This window comes from Aedes albopictus, chromosome 3 (assembly GCF_035046485.1).
Source record: "Aedes albopictus strain Foshan chromosome 3, AalbF5, whole genome shotgun sequence".
Taxonomy (NCBI): Eukaryota; Metazoa; Arthropoda; class Insecta; order Diptera; family Culicidae; genus Aedes; species Aedes albopictus.
The window spans coordinates 138,123,306-138,138,840 of NC_085138.1; the positions used below are offsets into that span (position 1 = coordinate 138,123,306).

At 38.7% G+C, this 15,535-nt stretch overlaps 1 protein-coding gene and 1 long non-coding RNA gene across 6 annotated transcripts in view; one reads left to right on the plus strand and one right to left on the minus strand.

Moving 5' to 3' along the window:
- Nucleotides 1-15,535, plus strand: part of LOC109408430 (synaptic vesicular amine transporter) — a 230,480-nt gene that overhangs the window by 172,245 nt on the left and 42,700 nt on the right. For all 5 annotated transcript variants that reach the window (XM_062858868.1, XM_062858865.1, XM_062858869.1 and 2 more), the window contains 5 exons: nt 1,559-1,714; nt 2,186-2,324; nt 2,411-2,469; nt 2,577-3,172; nt 3,277-3,473. In XM_062858868.1, coding sequence (XP_062714852.1) covers nt 1,559-1,714; nt 2,186-2,324; nt 2,411-2,469; nt 2,577-3,172; nt 3,277-3,473 — 1,147 coding nt within the window. The remainder of the gene's footprint in view (nt 1-1,558; nt 1,715-2,185; nt 2,325-2,410; nt 2,470-2,576; nt 3,173-3,276; nt 3,474-15,535) is intronic.
- On the minus strand, nt 8,886-15,517 carry LOC109397283 (uncharacterized). Its single transcript, XR_009998809.1, has 2 exons — nt 12,630-15,517; nt 8,886-12,554 (listed from the first exon to the last, which is right to left on the minus strand). It is a non-coding gene; the product is annotated as an uncharacterized LOC109397283 (long non-coding RNA).

A 15,535-nucleotide genomic window follows, 5' to 3' on the forward strand; every position in this document is an offset into this window, starting at 1 on the left:
ATTGTTAGAAATCCTGTCTGGAAGATAGGATAAATTACACGTCGTCCCGTGCGGCCTTAAGGAGCATATACGGCTACTTCCTTACGTACTGTGAACGTGCTTTCCAACTCCTTATTAGTTAATTTGGAAATATTCCCCAAGGTGCAAAATCCTAGATTTTTTTTTTCTTTCATCGTCACACTTACGGTTCTTAAGGTGCAAGAGCACAAAACTGAAAAAATGACGGTTTGCACTGAAAAGTGAATCCTTTGGTAATCCGCTGGTTGTGACCAAACAACTTATGAGCGCCAACCGTCATTTGGTTTTTTAAGTTTGTGGTCTGGAAAGAAAACTAGTACTGTGGCTTCGTCATATCTTCACCTTAAGAAATTCGCGTGACCGAGAGCACAGATTGGAAACCACTTTTATTTTCATTGGAGATACTGATCGTTGAGATGATCAATCCGGAAAACATTTACACTTCTTCCTAGCACCTTCGGTTCTTTAAAAAATCTTGAGGCTCGTGACACCAGATTGAGAACTACTGATCTTTGCAACACAACTACAACGTAATAAGTGCTCCCTGAGGTGTAGAATCCGAAAAATATTTTTATTTCATCCTCACACCTTCTCGGTTCTTGAGAAATTCGCGCGAAGTAACTTACAACAGGTTCAAAATTTAGTTATCTTCACAAACTGAATCTCGCTTACGCATTAAATTATAACATTCTTTAGAAGTTTGACATTGATGTTAACATGCAAATATTCGGCAAATTTACCCAAGAATATACCTACTGTAGCGGGGAAAACTGGAAGCGGGACATAAAATTTAAAAAAATACACACAACCAATAAAAACTAAAAAAAAAGTAAATATGCACTCTTGGGCCATGTTTTATGGTTTCAACAAAGAATATAGATACGGCTTTTGACCCTATATATTTAAGGACTCCGTCCATAAAGTAGGTAGACTTCAAGGAAGGTAGATGATGTCTGGCCAAAGTCTACGATTGACAAAAAAAAATCAAAATTTTGTATAGTTAATCGTCTACGACGGGGGTCTTCCAAAAAACTGAGGTTAGGCTATCTTTAAATAGAAGGAAAAGTTCTGGTTCCGCTCTGAAAGCAACATTGATTGACGGTTAAATTTCAATTTTCGCTTAAAACTATATAATTCAATTAGGTGCTAAAGATGGATAACTTGTTGCACTCGTGTACAAGAGCATCAGGCATTGGCCTGTTAGGCAGAAGAGGCTGACTGAATAGTCAACATTTATTCTCTTTCCCAATATTAAACACATAGCCCAAAGTATATCACATCCAATTTCCTGAGCAGTGCAGCATTCAGCAGAGTGGAGAACACCGACCACAGGAAATTTAGTGACACTTCCAGACGATGAACGGCGTTGTTTTCCAATTTAACACTCAATGGTTCTCGAGTTTGTTATCTTATAGACTTGGGGGATGGTTTACCAGGAGGGCTGCTAAGGCGAACTACTCCCTCTTCTCAACAGTAGTGTGGCTAATGAAGAAGCTAAGCTAATCTTTCCTCCGTTTTTTCTTCTGAAATTCATTTCCAGTGCCAATCATACCGGAATTCCTGTACGACATCAGACACCCGGATGCCCCACTAGCTAGTTTTCCCAAGGAGCCACCGACGACGACGACGCTTCCACCGTGTAAGAGAGAAACCACCACACCCTACAATGGGATTGACATCACCACTCCAGGCTATGGTAAGTCACTAATTGGCGTATTAGCGGATTATGGGACAGGATTTCAGTGTTTCAAGCATTGATTCTCACCTACTCACTCATGTATCCTGAGCACTCATGGGCCCTGGTCAGATTCTTGTCGAATTCCTCGATTTCATTGTTGAGGCTTCGAACCCCTAGGTCTGTCTCTGCTGCGATGTCCTGCCGGATTTCAATCCAGCTCTTGCTTGCAGATTTTGTCTCCGCTCTTTTGTAGTATCTGGCCGACTGGTGGGAATCGAACCCACGACACCCAATTCGCTAGACGGGCGCCTCTTTCCTCAAAGCTACCTTCCCAGACCCTTCATATTCTGCAATGGCATTTCTTTCAAATACAGTGTTAAATACCTAGGCTCAAGTGCTAGTCCTCACAGAGTATCCCTAACAACTTTCATTTTAAAGTTATACTTTCTCTCGTAACTTCTTGTTTTTTTTTCTTCAACATCCACTAAGACAATGCCAGCTGGTATGCCGAACGGGAGGAACGCCACAAGGAACTGGTGGAGGAAACGGTTGAAGTTGGCCTTATGTTTGCATCGAAAGCTTTCGTCCAGCTGCTTGCCAATCCAATAGTCGGTCCATTAACGCATAAGTAAGTGTCTATTTAGTCCTTATGGGTTTTAAACTTACAGTTTACGCTCAATGCTAAAGCTTATATCCACTTTTCTTTTCCTACAGGATAGGTTATAGTATTCCCATGTTCACTGGGTTCGTTATTATGTTCATTTCAACATTAAGTAAGTATACTTTGAAATTTGTTTTGTAGTACAGTAAAGATTCAGTAGGATAAGTTACGTCAAACTTTCTGGATACACGATTATAAGCATGCATTTCTTACTTTCAGTTTTCGCATTCGGTAGAACGTATCCCGTTCTATTCATAGCTAGAGCATTGCAGGGTATAGGGTCGTCCTGTTCGTCCGTGTCCGGCATGGGAATGCTGGCCGATCGGTACACCGACGACAAAGAACGTGGCAACGCCATGGGCATAGCGTTAGGTGGTTTAGCTTTAGGCGTACTGATTGGACCTCCCTTCGGGGGCATAATGTACGAGTTCGTTGGAAAGTCGGCTCCCTTCCTGGTGCTGTCAGCGCTGGCTCTTGGCGATGGACTGCTGCAGCTGGTGATGATGCAACCCTCGGTCGTGATCGAAGAATCCGATCCTCCCTCGCTGAAGCAGCTGGTCATGGATCCGTACATCATTGTGGCGGCCGGAGCGATTACTTTTGCTAATATGGGCATTGCCATGCTGGAACCTTCGTTACCCATCTGGATGATGGATAACATGGGCGCCAGTCGGTGGGAACAAGGCGTAACCTTCCTTCCGGCTTCCATCAGCTATCTTATAGGAACGAATCTTTTTGGACCGCTGGGCCACCGCATTGGTCGGTGGTTGGCTGCACTTCTAGGTCTGGTTATCATTGGTCTTTGCCTGCTGTGTGTAAGTATCTTCTGTTCTTCATTTAAACTTATTTCTTTGTTTGATTCTTATTCGACGATATTACGACTAACTTGCCCCATAATTCATCCCTTATTTTCTACTAGATACCTATGGCCACCTCGATCCAGCACTTGATTATCCCTAATGCTGGTCTCGGATTCGCAATCGGAATGGTAGACTCGTGCATGATGCCTGAACTGGGCTACCTGGTGGATATTCGGCATTCCGCCGTCTACGGCAGCGTTTACGCCATCGGAGATGTTGCCTTCTGTCTGGGTTTCGCCATTGGACCCGCTCTAAGGTAAGCGAAAAAAGCTCTTCTCTCCATCTCTTCAGACTACAGCATACATCATTATCAATCAAATGTCCACTTCACCCGTTCTCGATTCATTTCACCCGAGCTACGCTAACAATTGTTGGCTGACCTCGGTTGTCCTAAATCAACATTAGAGGGGAAAACGAGTGTCCCATACTCACCGCTGCTATAAGAGTGTCGCAAACATTTGATAGAGTACGCACATAAATATCAAATTAAAAAGAAATACTCCAAAGTACGACAATGGCACAGGGCCATGCCGGAACGGTGTTCAAATATTGTACATATAGGAAAAAAGCAATTTTGTGTGTGGATATTTGTACAAGGGTGCCGTTTTCAAATAATTTAGATTATACATACCTATATACACATGTTTATTTGCTTTCACATTTAAGATTATACGCTCCAACAGGTCCACCCATCATGCTTACTGCGATCCACGCCTTTTTGTACCAACCGGATCTCTTGTGAACACCAACTTTGCAGGGTTATTGTCCGTCATTCTTGCAACATGCCCTAACCACCGTATCCTTCCAGCTTTAGCCACCTTCTGGATGTTGGATTCGCCGTATACTGTAGATTGCAGCGAACTCGTGGATGGTTCATCCTTCTCCACCACACCATTTCCCTGCACAGCATGGTCCATGTCTCCTGTCCGTAGATGACCATGTATTTGGTGCGGGGTGAATCTTTTTAGACTGCAGCTTCTTCTGGGTGGAGCGGACCTGGTGTTATGGTTATAACACTTGACCATCATAACGCCGAGGACCTGGGATAGAATCCCACTCCCGACAAACTCACAAAATCTGGGTTCTTTCTTCAGAAGGGAAGTAAAGCGTGGGTCCCGAGATGAACTAGCCTAGGGCTAAAAATCTCGTTAATACGGATAAAAAAAAGCTTCTTCTGGAGCCCGTAGTAACCACGATTTCCACTGATGATGTTGATCTGGGTCATACTGGTGACGCCTCTTTCTTACACTGCGCGTGGCTTGATGAACGCAACTCGTGCTACTCGTACTAACGCTTCGAGGTCAGTCTTGCTTCACACTACTACCCCAAAGCTGTAGGTCAACAGGTGCACATCAAACGTGCTGATCGGCATCACCCTGTTGCCGACTGACAGAACACAGTTGGCACGATGCAAGAACTTGTCTTACAGCTTCTTCTTAATTGTTGTGTGAGGGGAATGTCTCTAAGATGCAGAAAGTCGAAATATTTGTGCGCTTCGGCTTCAACCTTATTCCGAATCTCCTCCTGTTCGTTGACGCGGAAACAGCTGGCATCTACTTCTTGACTTCGACGACGAAGGACTGAACGACATTTGTCAATTCCAAACTCCATTCGGATGTAGTTGCTGAATACCGTCACAAGCTGCAACAGTTGATGCAGCCTCTCTGTACTGATTCCGCAGGCAGCTCCAATTTCGTCCATAAAGGAGGTATGGGTTATAGATGTGCTCGCTCTCTCACTTTTCAGTTGATAGCCATAAGGTTGTATTGGTTGAGTGCTCTGCTGAGGGGGTTCATTGGAAGGTAAAACCATAGCGGACTTAAGGTATCGCCTAGAAATATTCGCCTCCTGATGCTGAGAGTTCTGGACCGCAATACAGCTGTTTCGTTAGTAATTTGTTGGGAAATGATCCACCTCCCCTTTGCGTGCTGCTGTATTAGCCTGATGACGTTCACGTCTACCTTGTACATCTGTAGTGTCTTTTTGTTCTTTGGAATCATGGGGAGAAAACTGCTCAACAGACACTTGAACAAGATAGTTCAGGTAGTGTGTGATTAAGGCCCTCTTCTACAACAAAAGTAAAAGCCTCCCATTATCGCCAAACCCTTCGTCTCTTCGGAAACTCCAAAAGGCATTGCCTCCTCAGAGAGAGGGGCTAGTGCGCCTCAGGGTTAACTGCGTAGCCTGCAGAAACGAACATCGATGACTCGCTTTGGGGAGTCTACCAAGATGGCATGCTGGCGCTTAGTCAGTTTCCCGAGTGGTCCTCACCACTCCTTTTGTTCTCGAAAGGCGGGCAGGGTCGTCCACCACATCCGCACCCAACTGTTTTGCAAGCACCAAGAACCAACTGATACTTGCGTGCAACGCGATTTGACCTGTTGAAGGCAAGGACATTCATATTACTAATCTTAAGGCCCTATCAGTCAGCACCAGAAGGAGTTGTTAATAGTGGGGCCTCCACCTGCTCTGGCACTTACCGGGGACCTCTTTCCAATCGCCGGCTCCGATTCAACCCAGTAGACCGACGCCACGACAGCAACGCTTCCAGGATGTTCTTTCCGCGGCCACTCAATGGTTGATTTCGACCGAAGGGCACCGATATGACCTTCGAAGCCGACTCCGAACCCCTGGACCACTTCTTGTATCGCATCTGAACTAGCCATTCTTCGAGTTCACGCGCTACCTCCTCTATGGCTCCAAGACGATGTGAGTGATAGCCATTGAAACCACATTGCAGCCAAACTCATCTATACACATACACATCCTGTGGACAAAATATTCCGGAGTTGTGTCAGCAACCATGGCCTGAAAGATCCTGAGTCACGTGGAGTGTTACTTCCCATCCTTCATTTGGTGGAACTGTTCCACGAGCACTGTCAGTTGACCATGGAGGCCATCCTGGCAGTTCTACGTATGCCTCTTATGCCGCGCATTTCGAAGCACTCTATGTCCTCCCTGTTGAAGGGGGCAATGCTCACATCTTCGACATTTTTCATACTGTGTGCTTTTTGCTCAACCCAATCGCGTACAGCCACGTGCGCACCCCTACATTATTGCGTTGCGCGCCCATCGTCGTTCAGCATTCGTTCGTCGTCCGCTAGCGTGTATAAACTGTACTTTTCATTTCGATATTTTACAATCATTAAATCAATTAGTTTAACTAGAAAACTTTGCGTGTGATTTCTCCGCCAATCTGAAATTCCTTTTGGGTATTCCACTGCCGCATTGCGGAATCTGCCAACACTCCCTGATAAGGATACCGATAGGCACCATACCAGTGACGACGCAGAACGCATCGTGTGACACTACACGCTACATGCTCACAATTGCAGTGCCTTGAGAAGGTACGAGTGTGGTACTCAGACGTACGTCTTCTTGTAGCTGATGTATGCCATGCTCAGGTTCTCTGCTTTCCGGTGGCTGGAACCACACTGACTGCATCTATGATGACCTGATCTTTGCTGCGTTGCGTGTTTCTGCGGCACCCTTCAGTCATAACGTTGTTGACGTTGTACGGTGTACGTCTTGTATCCTCCAGCGCCTTGTTCAGACTCGAAAGGCACGTTATTCGTCTGTACTTTGCTGGATCAGATGTGTTTTGGCCCTTCGACAGAAGATACAGGGGGTGGCCAAAATGTTTGGGATAGGCAACTTTTTTTCTCACACAAAAAAGTTCAACATGGTGTAACTTTTCATAGAGTGCATCGAATATTCTCAAATTTTGACTGTTTGTTAACCTATTATATGTGCATCAGTGGTACAATTTTGAGCGCGATTGGTTAATCTTTCGCGAAGTTATAACTGATCTGGCAAAACACTATTTTTAAGACTATCAATTTTTGAACTATCATATCTCGGAGACCAGTGAACCGAATCGAATGAAATTTTTAGCGATTATCAACAACATAATGATTGAACATTCATCAGAACATAGATACTTTTTAAACGTTGAAAAAAGTTATGATGGTTTAATATTTTCACTCATTTAGAGGAAAATAAGTCAAATTTACTATACTGCACAAAAATTACTAAATGTGTTCTTTCTTTAATCCAAATAGGCTCTAATATATCTTTTTATAGATATCTTATGAACAGAAGTAGCAAATCTTTGGATATCACAAACAAAATTTTATGACATTGATGTAAAAAAATGCCTTTTTTCGAAAAAGATCCAAAAAGTATCAATCCATCATAACTTTTTTCAACGTTTAAAAAGAATCCATGTTTAAATTGATTTTCAAGCATTAATATATTGTGTATAGAAGTTCAAAATTTCATTCAATTCAGATCAGATCGCTTATGCCATGTAGAAGACGGTGATCTTCGGAAATACGGTTATTCGATAAGGACTTGCAATCACTTAGACTATTTAAGCGACAAATGCTGAAGACGATCTTTGGTGGTTTGCAGGGGGATGCTGTGGGCGGTAAAGGATGCATCATGAGCAAACTCAGCATCCAGAAGGTGGCCAACGCCGCAGGGATACGAAGGAGAGGGGCTGTTGTAAAAATGCCGGACAACAACCCTACAAAGTTGATGTTCTCTACTGATCCCGTTGACATAAGAAAATTTGGAGCGCTGATCCTAATTGTGACGTTTCGAAATCATTCTCTACATTTAAATGTACGGAAATGAAACCATCTCGGCAGGGTTCCGTTGCTGGCACTTTTCTACTGTAACTCAGTCAATTTTAACCCTTTGGAGCCGAAAGGGTCAATCCCAACTAACAATCACTCATTTTACAAGCACTTTTAACAAGTAAAGCTGTTATTAAACTTTAGCAAAAATTATTAAAGATAAATAAAATGCAAAATTTTTCAATTTTCACGAGAGTTTATGTGATTGGCACTTATGCTGCGAACATCTATTGTGAAATATTAACTACACATAAATTTACTTAAATCAAGATTCGAGCTCGAGGCCCGTCGAGTACAAGCCACATGCCTTCCTATTTGCACCATCCTAGAGATGATGAATTGAAGCACTCAAATCAAAACATAATCTTTCCGTGGTTTAAAAATGATCACACTACGACTCCTATGCAACAATGGTTGCAACAAACCGCTGAATTGAGATTCAGCAATTTATTGCCAAAATGATAATTTTTGCCATTTTTCGGGAATGGGGCATACGTCACCCTTTTCCCCAATCAATTGCAACAATTTTGCATTTTTCGCTCATGACGAAATAAGGGATATGAAGAATGCCAAAGGAAAAAGATTTCTTGAGCCCACACGATGTGTGGAGCACAATGACACCAATTGTTAGAAACACGGACGGAAAGCGCCCAGAAGGAGAAGAGTCAGGAATTCAAGAATGACTCGAGAAAGGGAAACCAACATTTTGGGATCTCGGCTTTTAATTTATGGCATAAACATTGGGCATGGTTTTCAACATATGTTGAAGCCTTCTCTGCCTGTATTCGGGGTGACGAAATTCAAGTACCTACAGGGTTGTCTTGATGAAATAAACAATTGCCTAGAAATCCGATCGCTAACGACGGGATGCTAGAACTACAGGTTTTTCTTTCGGGTCGTAAATTATACAAGACTTCACACGCAGAGGATTTTTGCTGATTATGCAACAACCTCAAGCCGATATGGAAATGAAGGGATGATCGTAAAATGGGTTGAGAAGAATGATCTGATTGTTTTTGCAACAAGAAAAAACTTGGAAATGCATAACCTTCCCCGAAAGAGAAAGGTAATCACAGACGACGATCATAATTGGATCGTAAAATTATGTTTATGGACGACCGTCCACGCATCCATGCTTAGAAGGCGTGAAAACTCTAACGCATGAGTGATCGTAAAACTAAGACGGGTGACGAAGAAAAGTAAACACTATAAATTTACGATCGCCCGGTGCGTTCATGAAAAATCAAGTTCGGGGATGATGATGGTTGGTGTGGCCCTTGATGACTCAGCCACTAAGGGAAGAAATTTTGAGATTGAATTCGCGAGTAATTTCGCTCTCCTCAGAATTTTGGTATGATCTCACAGATGTGAGAATGTGGATGGGGGATGCTATGATGCATCGGAGATTTAGCCTTTCTGTATTCTGTTTTGGGGAGAGTTGTTGGGAGGTCCGAATCTCAGAGGTGAGAATAAATTGGCCATTCGATCTGGAGGCTCAATTAATCTCGCAGATGTGAGATGGCGAAATGGGGGGCATAGGGAAAATTGATCATCCGTGCAGGGGAGAGATTAGAATTGCTCTCACGGATGGGGGAGATGCAAATATTAGAAAGGAGCGTAATTAAAAATCAATTACGCATGGGGGCATTGGGAAATTAATTTCTCTTTGGTATGGGGAGAGTCCTGGAGAATCTTTGATCAGGAGAATAAGAGTTGATGGTTAGGGAGAGGACCCCTATATAAAGGGTTGCAGATCCAAGGATCGCGGCGGCTGCCACTGCTGGTCTCGTCATATTATTTTTTTTCCTAGAAGTTTCTGTAGTCAGTTTAGTTTAGGCTGTTAGCAGGTGTTTCAGTTTTCAGTGCATTTAGTCAATGAGTCAGTTAGTCGGGTTTTTCTTGTAAGACAGTATTTTTGTTAAAAAGAAGAATAAAGTGGTGTAGTGTTAACAAGTGTTGGTGAATCTATTGAAATGATGACATATCTTTAAGACTGCGAGTTCGAATTACTAAGTATCGGTTGCAATTTTGAAAAAAAGTGAGTGGGGAGGTCGGTTACTGAAACGAGTTCGATTCACAAGAAGCTAAGTTCGGTTACAGTTTACGGCTCGATTCGGTTACAGATGGTGACAGCGAAAAAGAATTTCAGATTTAGATGAAATTTGGTGCGTCATTTCTGATTGGTGCGAAACTGTGCAAATCAAAGTACTGTTACCGTGCAAATCAAACAGTAGTGCAAATGATTAAAACACGTTAGGATGAAGTATCAGAAGAACTCGTAAAGTGAATGAACTCTTTTAGAACAAACTTTTTCAAAAACCGAGAACATTTTTTCCAAACTCTTCAAGTTGGTTTTAACTTTTATTGGTGTGCAAAACTGTGCAAATTTGGAAACTTGATAGTGCGTGCAAATAAAAAAGTAGTGCGAGCGAATAATCAAAATGATTCAAAGTGGAAATTAGACGAACTGTAAAAGTGGATAACAGCAAACTTTTGGAAAATTGAAAAAAAAAATTATATTTCGTTAACACGTTGTTTTTTACTATTTTTGTGCAAAATGGACTGTAGATCAAAAATCTAAAGAATCGAAGAGACATATGTTTTATTAGTAAGAGAAAATTATTACTGCAAGTGCTTGGAATGCGACAAGAAATAAGTGTCACAATTAACTCTGAATGTTTTTTTTTCTTTCTTGAGTTCAGAAGGAGGGGATGAGGAAAATATTAAAAGAAATATCTTCATTTTGGTGAGTAATAATTAGTTCCAATTCTCATGAATGATTTTTTAGTAATTTATTCATTTTTATACTTTACTGCATATCAGGAAAAAAAATCTGCAATCTGCCAAGTCATAAATTAAAAACATAAAGTATTTCAAATTCAGATTTTGCAACTTTTTTGCAATTTATACAGCAAGCAATTATTGTTTTTCTCTACAATTTCTGCAGCAGTTTAATAACATTTCTCAATGCAATTGGCTTTCCACTACATTCCAAAATTAGATAGATTTCATGATAAATTGCAGACATTTTTGTATTTCGATGAGTTTTGTGCCAATCAATTTCCTGCCAGAGTGCATAACAAACAACTTCATTTAAATCAAAAGGAAAATTCAAACGTTTGTACTTTCCGAGTGCATGATTTAAAAAAAAACAGATATGAGAATTTTTAGCAAAATTTCCAGCAAAAAAAAAAAATAAACAAGGTTACCAGGAATCCTTTAAACGCTACATGAAAAAAAATGTTAAATTCCTGGAAACAATAAAATCAAGGAACCATCATTTATTTAGATGATATTGTTAATTATTGAAAAATAATGCAGGAATATCATGAAAATTTATGCAAAGTTTTGAAAGCCTTGAAAAATAAAACAAAATAATTTAAATACTTATCATGGGGAATGCAAGAAACCTTGAACAAAAATATTGAAGGAAACTAACATTTTAAACAATTTGCTTCCAATCAAAATTTTATTTTTTTTAACAGATCATTGCAATATTATCATATTGTTATCCAGGTTTGATCAGACAAATGTTGCTCTTATTCAATACTCAATATCAACAATATAATAATAAAGAATTTCCACAACGTTGGCAGAATCAGAAGAAAACACAGCACAGCATTTGGCAGATATAAAACGATTCAATGAAAACTAAATTGAAAAAAAAATCCAAAGGTTGATTAGCATAAGCAAATACGGATACAAATCTAGAGAATGTTGATGTTTAAATAGCGATTTTAATTAGCAGAACTGCATTCAAATAACTGCATGAATGGGTATAAAGACTTTCTGTCAGGTAACGAGATGTCCATACAAAAGAAAAACTATGGGAAACTATCTTGATTGGATCGAAATAGTACAATTTGAAATGTTGTAATTTGTTTAACAATTTGAAAGACATCTTGAGGAATATTTTAGGTACTTCAAATTCTCTTATTGCATTCAGAAAAATAAAACCTTTACCACATTTGGACAGGTTATGTCACATTGAAAAAAAAAATATTTTTCCATTTTGCCAATTCAGAGAGAATGCTTAGGTGTCAGGAAATAGTGACACAATCTTGAAAGAACTTCACGGTCTTTCGCTAGAAACGCATATTGGAAGCAAAAGAAGCACATTGATTATTTGAAAAATATGAGAAGCAATATTCAATAGTTTGTCAGGCAACGTAATTTTTCATGACAAAAGATAAGATATGGGGAATCATACTGAATGGTTCAAAACGTCCCAATTTTGAATCTGGAATAATGTTTAACACTTAAAAAAATATCTAGCGAAGATAAAATAACTTGGTTTCAACATTTATGAAATTTTAAGGGAACACCACACTTAAAAGTAATAATAAGGAAGGAAAAACTTACCGTTTATTTTTTTCCTTTTTCGTTCCCTTACTGACACTACCATTGAACACACTAACGTTTAATCGTATCTAAAATTAAAAAAAAATGATAACTAAACACAATCAAAGCACTTAGAAATTGATTAGAATGATTGAAATTTATTTTACATAAATTTCTATGTATATGTTTTTTCCCTTGCACTCTGAATCCCTGGCCTTGTTGTACGGGTAGAGATGGATTTCTCTATCCTGGTGATGGTCCACTGCACGGAGCACGCCTGGATCCTATCGCAGGACTTGGTTAACTTCCGAGCATTCTGTAAGTTACATGTCCCAAATAAAGACGATGTGACATCCCTAGAAAAAAAAGGAAAAATAAATCAGATTAAAAACAAAAATGAAAACTAATTTTTCTAGCTGAATTACACTTACCATGTTCTTTTCTCCAGTATCCTATAGCACTGCAAGTCGAAAACGGAATGAAGCTGAAATTTGTTTTCTCTTCTTTCGGCTATCACGGATAAGGAAAGAGACGCGACAACGTTTTCGTTTTGCTTGCAGATGCACATTTTCTATCGTCACAAGCCACTTACTGTTGTCGCAGCAATTACTGTTGCTGTAGAATTTTTGGGTGTCAATGCCTTCGTGTGCGAAGAGAAGGAGTGAAGAAGTGTGTTTGCAATAAACATAATGGATTTTAATTTGCCAAGGAAAAAAACATGTGGTAAAAACAAACAAGAATAGATTCGCATCTTGTTTTTTTTCTCATCATTGATTAGGGATCAATTAGATTATACCTTCAATTCATTGCAAATGTAGGGGTTTAAAAACGAGAACAAATCGAGAAAACAATCGCATAACAAAGTATAAATGATTGGGCTACAACAGTAATGAAATTTTCAAGTTTGTGTAATGTATAGGTAAAAATACATCTGATTGAACTAAATGAAAATCGAAAAAAAATATAAAAGGTTGTTTAAAATGAAGATCATGTGAAATTTCCTCACAATCAACATGGAAATCATGAAAAAAAGGAATAATAACATAAAATAAAACGTTTAAGATATACGGAAACGAGTAATACATGTATTTTTTTAAGAATGAGTACACGGTCGATCGTATTGCTGCTTTTAGCGCGCTATCAATTTGCAGATTTTATTTTTAACAAAAATGATAAAGCAAAGTATCGCTTAATAACATAATAGCGAGTTTCCTAGGTAATAGATTACATCATGGATTACATAGTAATGACAGAGACACTACCAAAATCTTCAAGAAAGACATGAATGAAATAATGAACATTGATGCATGTTTATACCATGGGAAATTTTTTAACGAAAATGAATTAATTACCCCTATTACAAAAAAAAAATCGTAACGAAATTCCAGCAGGTCGAGAATGAGCTGAATACTTCTAATTTGAATACGACAAGTCAAAAAAATAAAATAAAATAATAATAAAAAAAAAACAACGAATAAAGGGACAAATACATACAACCAGAGGCTGATACAGAACCATTAATACAATTAATACAAATTCATATGAACATTATTCGGACCAAGGTGCACCATATCCATTGGATAGAGAAAGATAAAGATAAAAATATACAAAAAAGAGTAAATCTGGCATCGGAAACTAAAAAAAAAATATGGCATATTAATTGAAATTACATTGTCGACGAGTCGTCAAATTCTGTACCATTTGGAAAGTTAAAAATCAGGCAATAGTTTTATCTATTTACCTATGTTTGTTTGTAAGAATGAATGATTGGACAAGGTTAGTGCACACCAGAATGAATGTGCAGAAAATATTAAACGAGATGTTTGAAAATGAAAAGTATGGAATTGAACAGTTTTGTTTTCCCCACATTGCCAAAGTACAGAGTATCAAAGGTTTGGTAAACCAAGCTACCACCAGGAATGACAATATTCCTGATTCATCAAGGTACTGTATCTAACGATACTAACAAGTTCTTGAATGAATAATAAATAATATGCTTAATAAATATGCCAAGAAATATAAAACATGATATATGAAAAAAAAACTATGCTAAAGAAAACGGAAAAACGAAAATGGCATGGTTTGGTAAACCTAGCTACCACCAGGAATACAGCATTCCTGATTCATCAAGATACTGTATCTAACGATGCTAAAAAGTTCTTGAATGAATTATAAATAATAAATGAAATAAATATGCCACGAAATGATAAAAAAAAACAAAAACGCGAAGAAACGAAGAATCGATAAAAACGAAAATGGCGCGGTCTGGTAAACCAAGCTACCACCAGGAATGCAGCATTCCTGATTCATCAAGGTACTGTATCCATTGATACACATAGTGCTTGAATGAATAATAAATAAGCCATCAAACAATAATGAATACCTTGGGTCCAGAAATGAAAAAAAAAAAATAAATAAATCAATGGTCTGGTCTGGTAAACCAAGCTACCGCCAGGAATAGAGACATTCCTGATTCGTCAAGGTACTGTATCCAGCGATACAAAAAAGTTCTTGAATGAATAACATGACCATGAAACGAAAAACAATCAAAAAAGAAAACGTTATGGTAAACAAAGAAAATAGAAAATGGTTCGGTTTGGTATACCCAGCTACCACCAGGAAAAAACAAACTTCCTGATTTCATCAAGGTACGGTACTGTAACGGTACGATAAAGTTCTTGAATGAAAAAAAAAAAAACAGCCAAATATTGCTCCCAAAGATAAGAAGAAGACTGTCGGTCTTGCCTGTTCCAAATATTAAAAAAAAAGAAAAAAAGAAAATCATATAAACATATCATGAATATATAAAAAAAAAAAATTGATTTTAACATGCATCAATGATTCAAATCGATAATTTATGACCAAGTCGATATGAGGAAGAATAAGAATAAAAGTGCTGAAAACAAAAATAAAATCTAATAAACTATTTGTTCATCTACAGAAGAAGACGCATAAAAAAGCATTAATTGAAGTTCAGCAGTACAAGCAACAGACACATAAGAGAGAAGACGAAGAGATGATAGGTCAAATGCAACGGACACAAGATGAAGAAGAAGCGATCGTGCAGTTGATGTTAATGAACGAATATGGGTAAGAAGTCAGAAAACTAATCAACATGTATATTTTTTTTCAGGAACAATTACTAGAGCTAAGTTCTCTTTTATCGAAAAGTACAAAATTAAGAAATATCGTCACATAACACAATACAGAAACGTGGGGATTATTTTTGCGAAATTAATTTTCAAATGTTTAAGTTAAAAAACTTTTTGATAAACTGCGGGTATGTTAAACAATATTTTTTTAACATTTATACAGGAAGGGAAATTGATTTTATTTC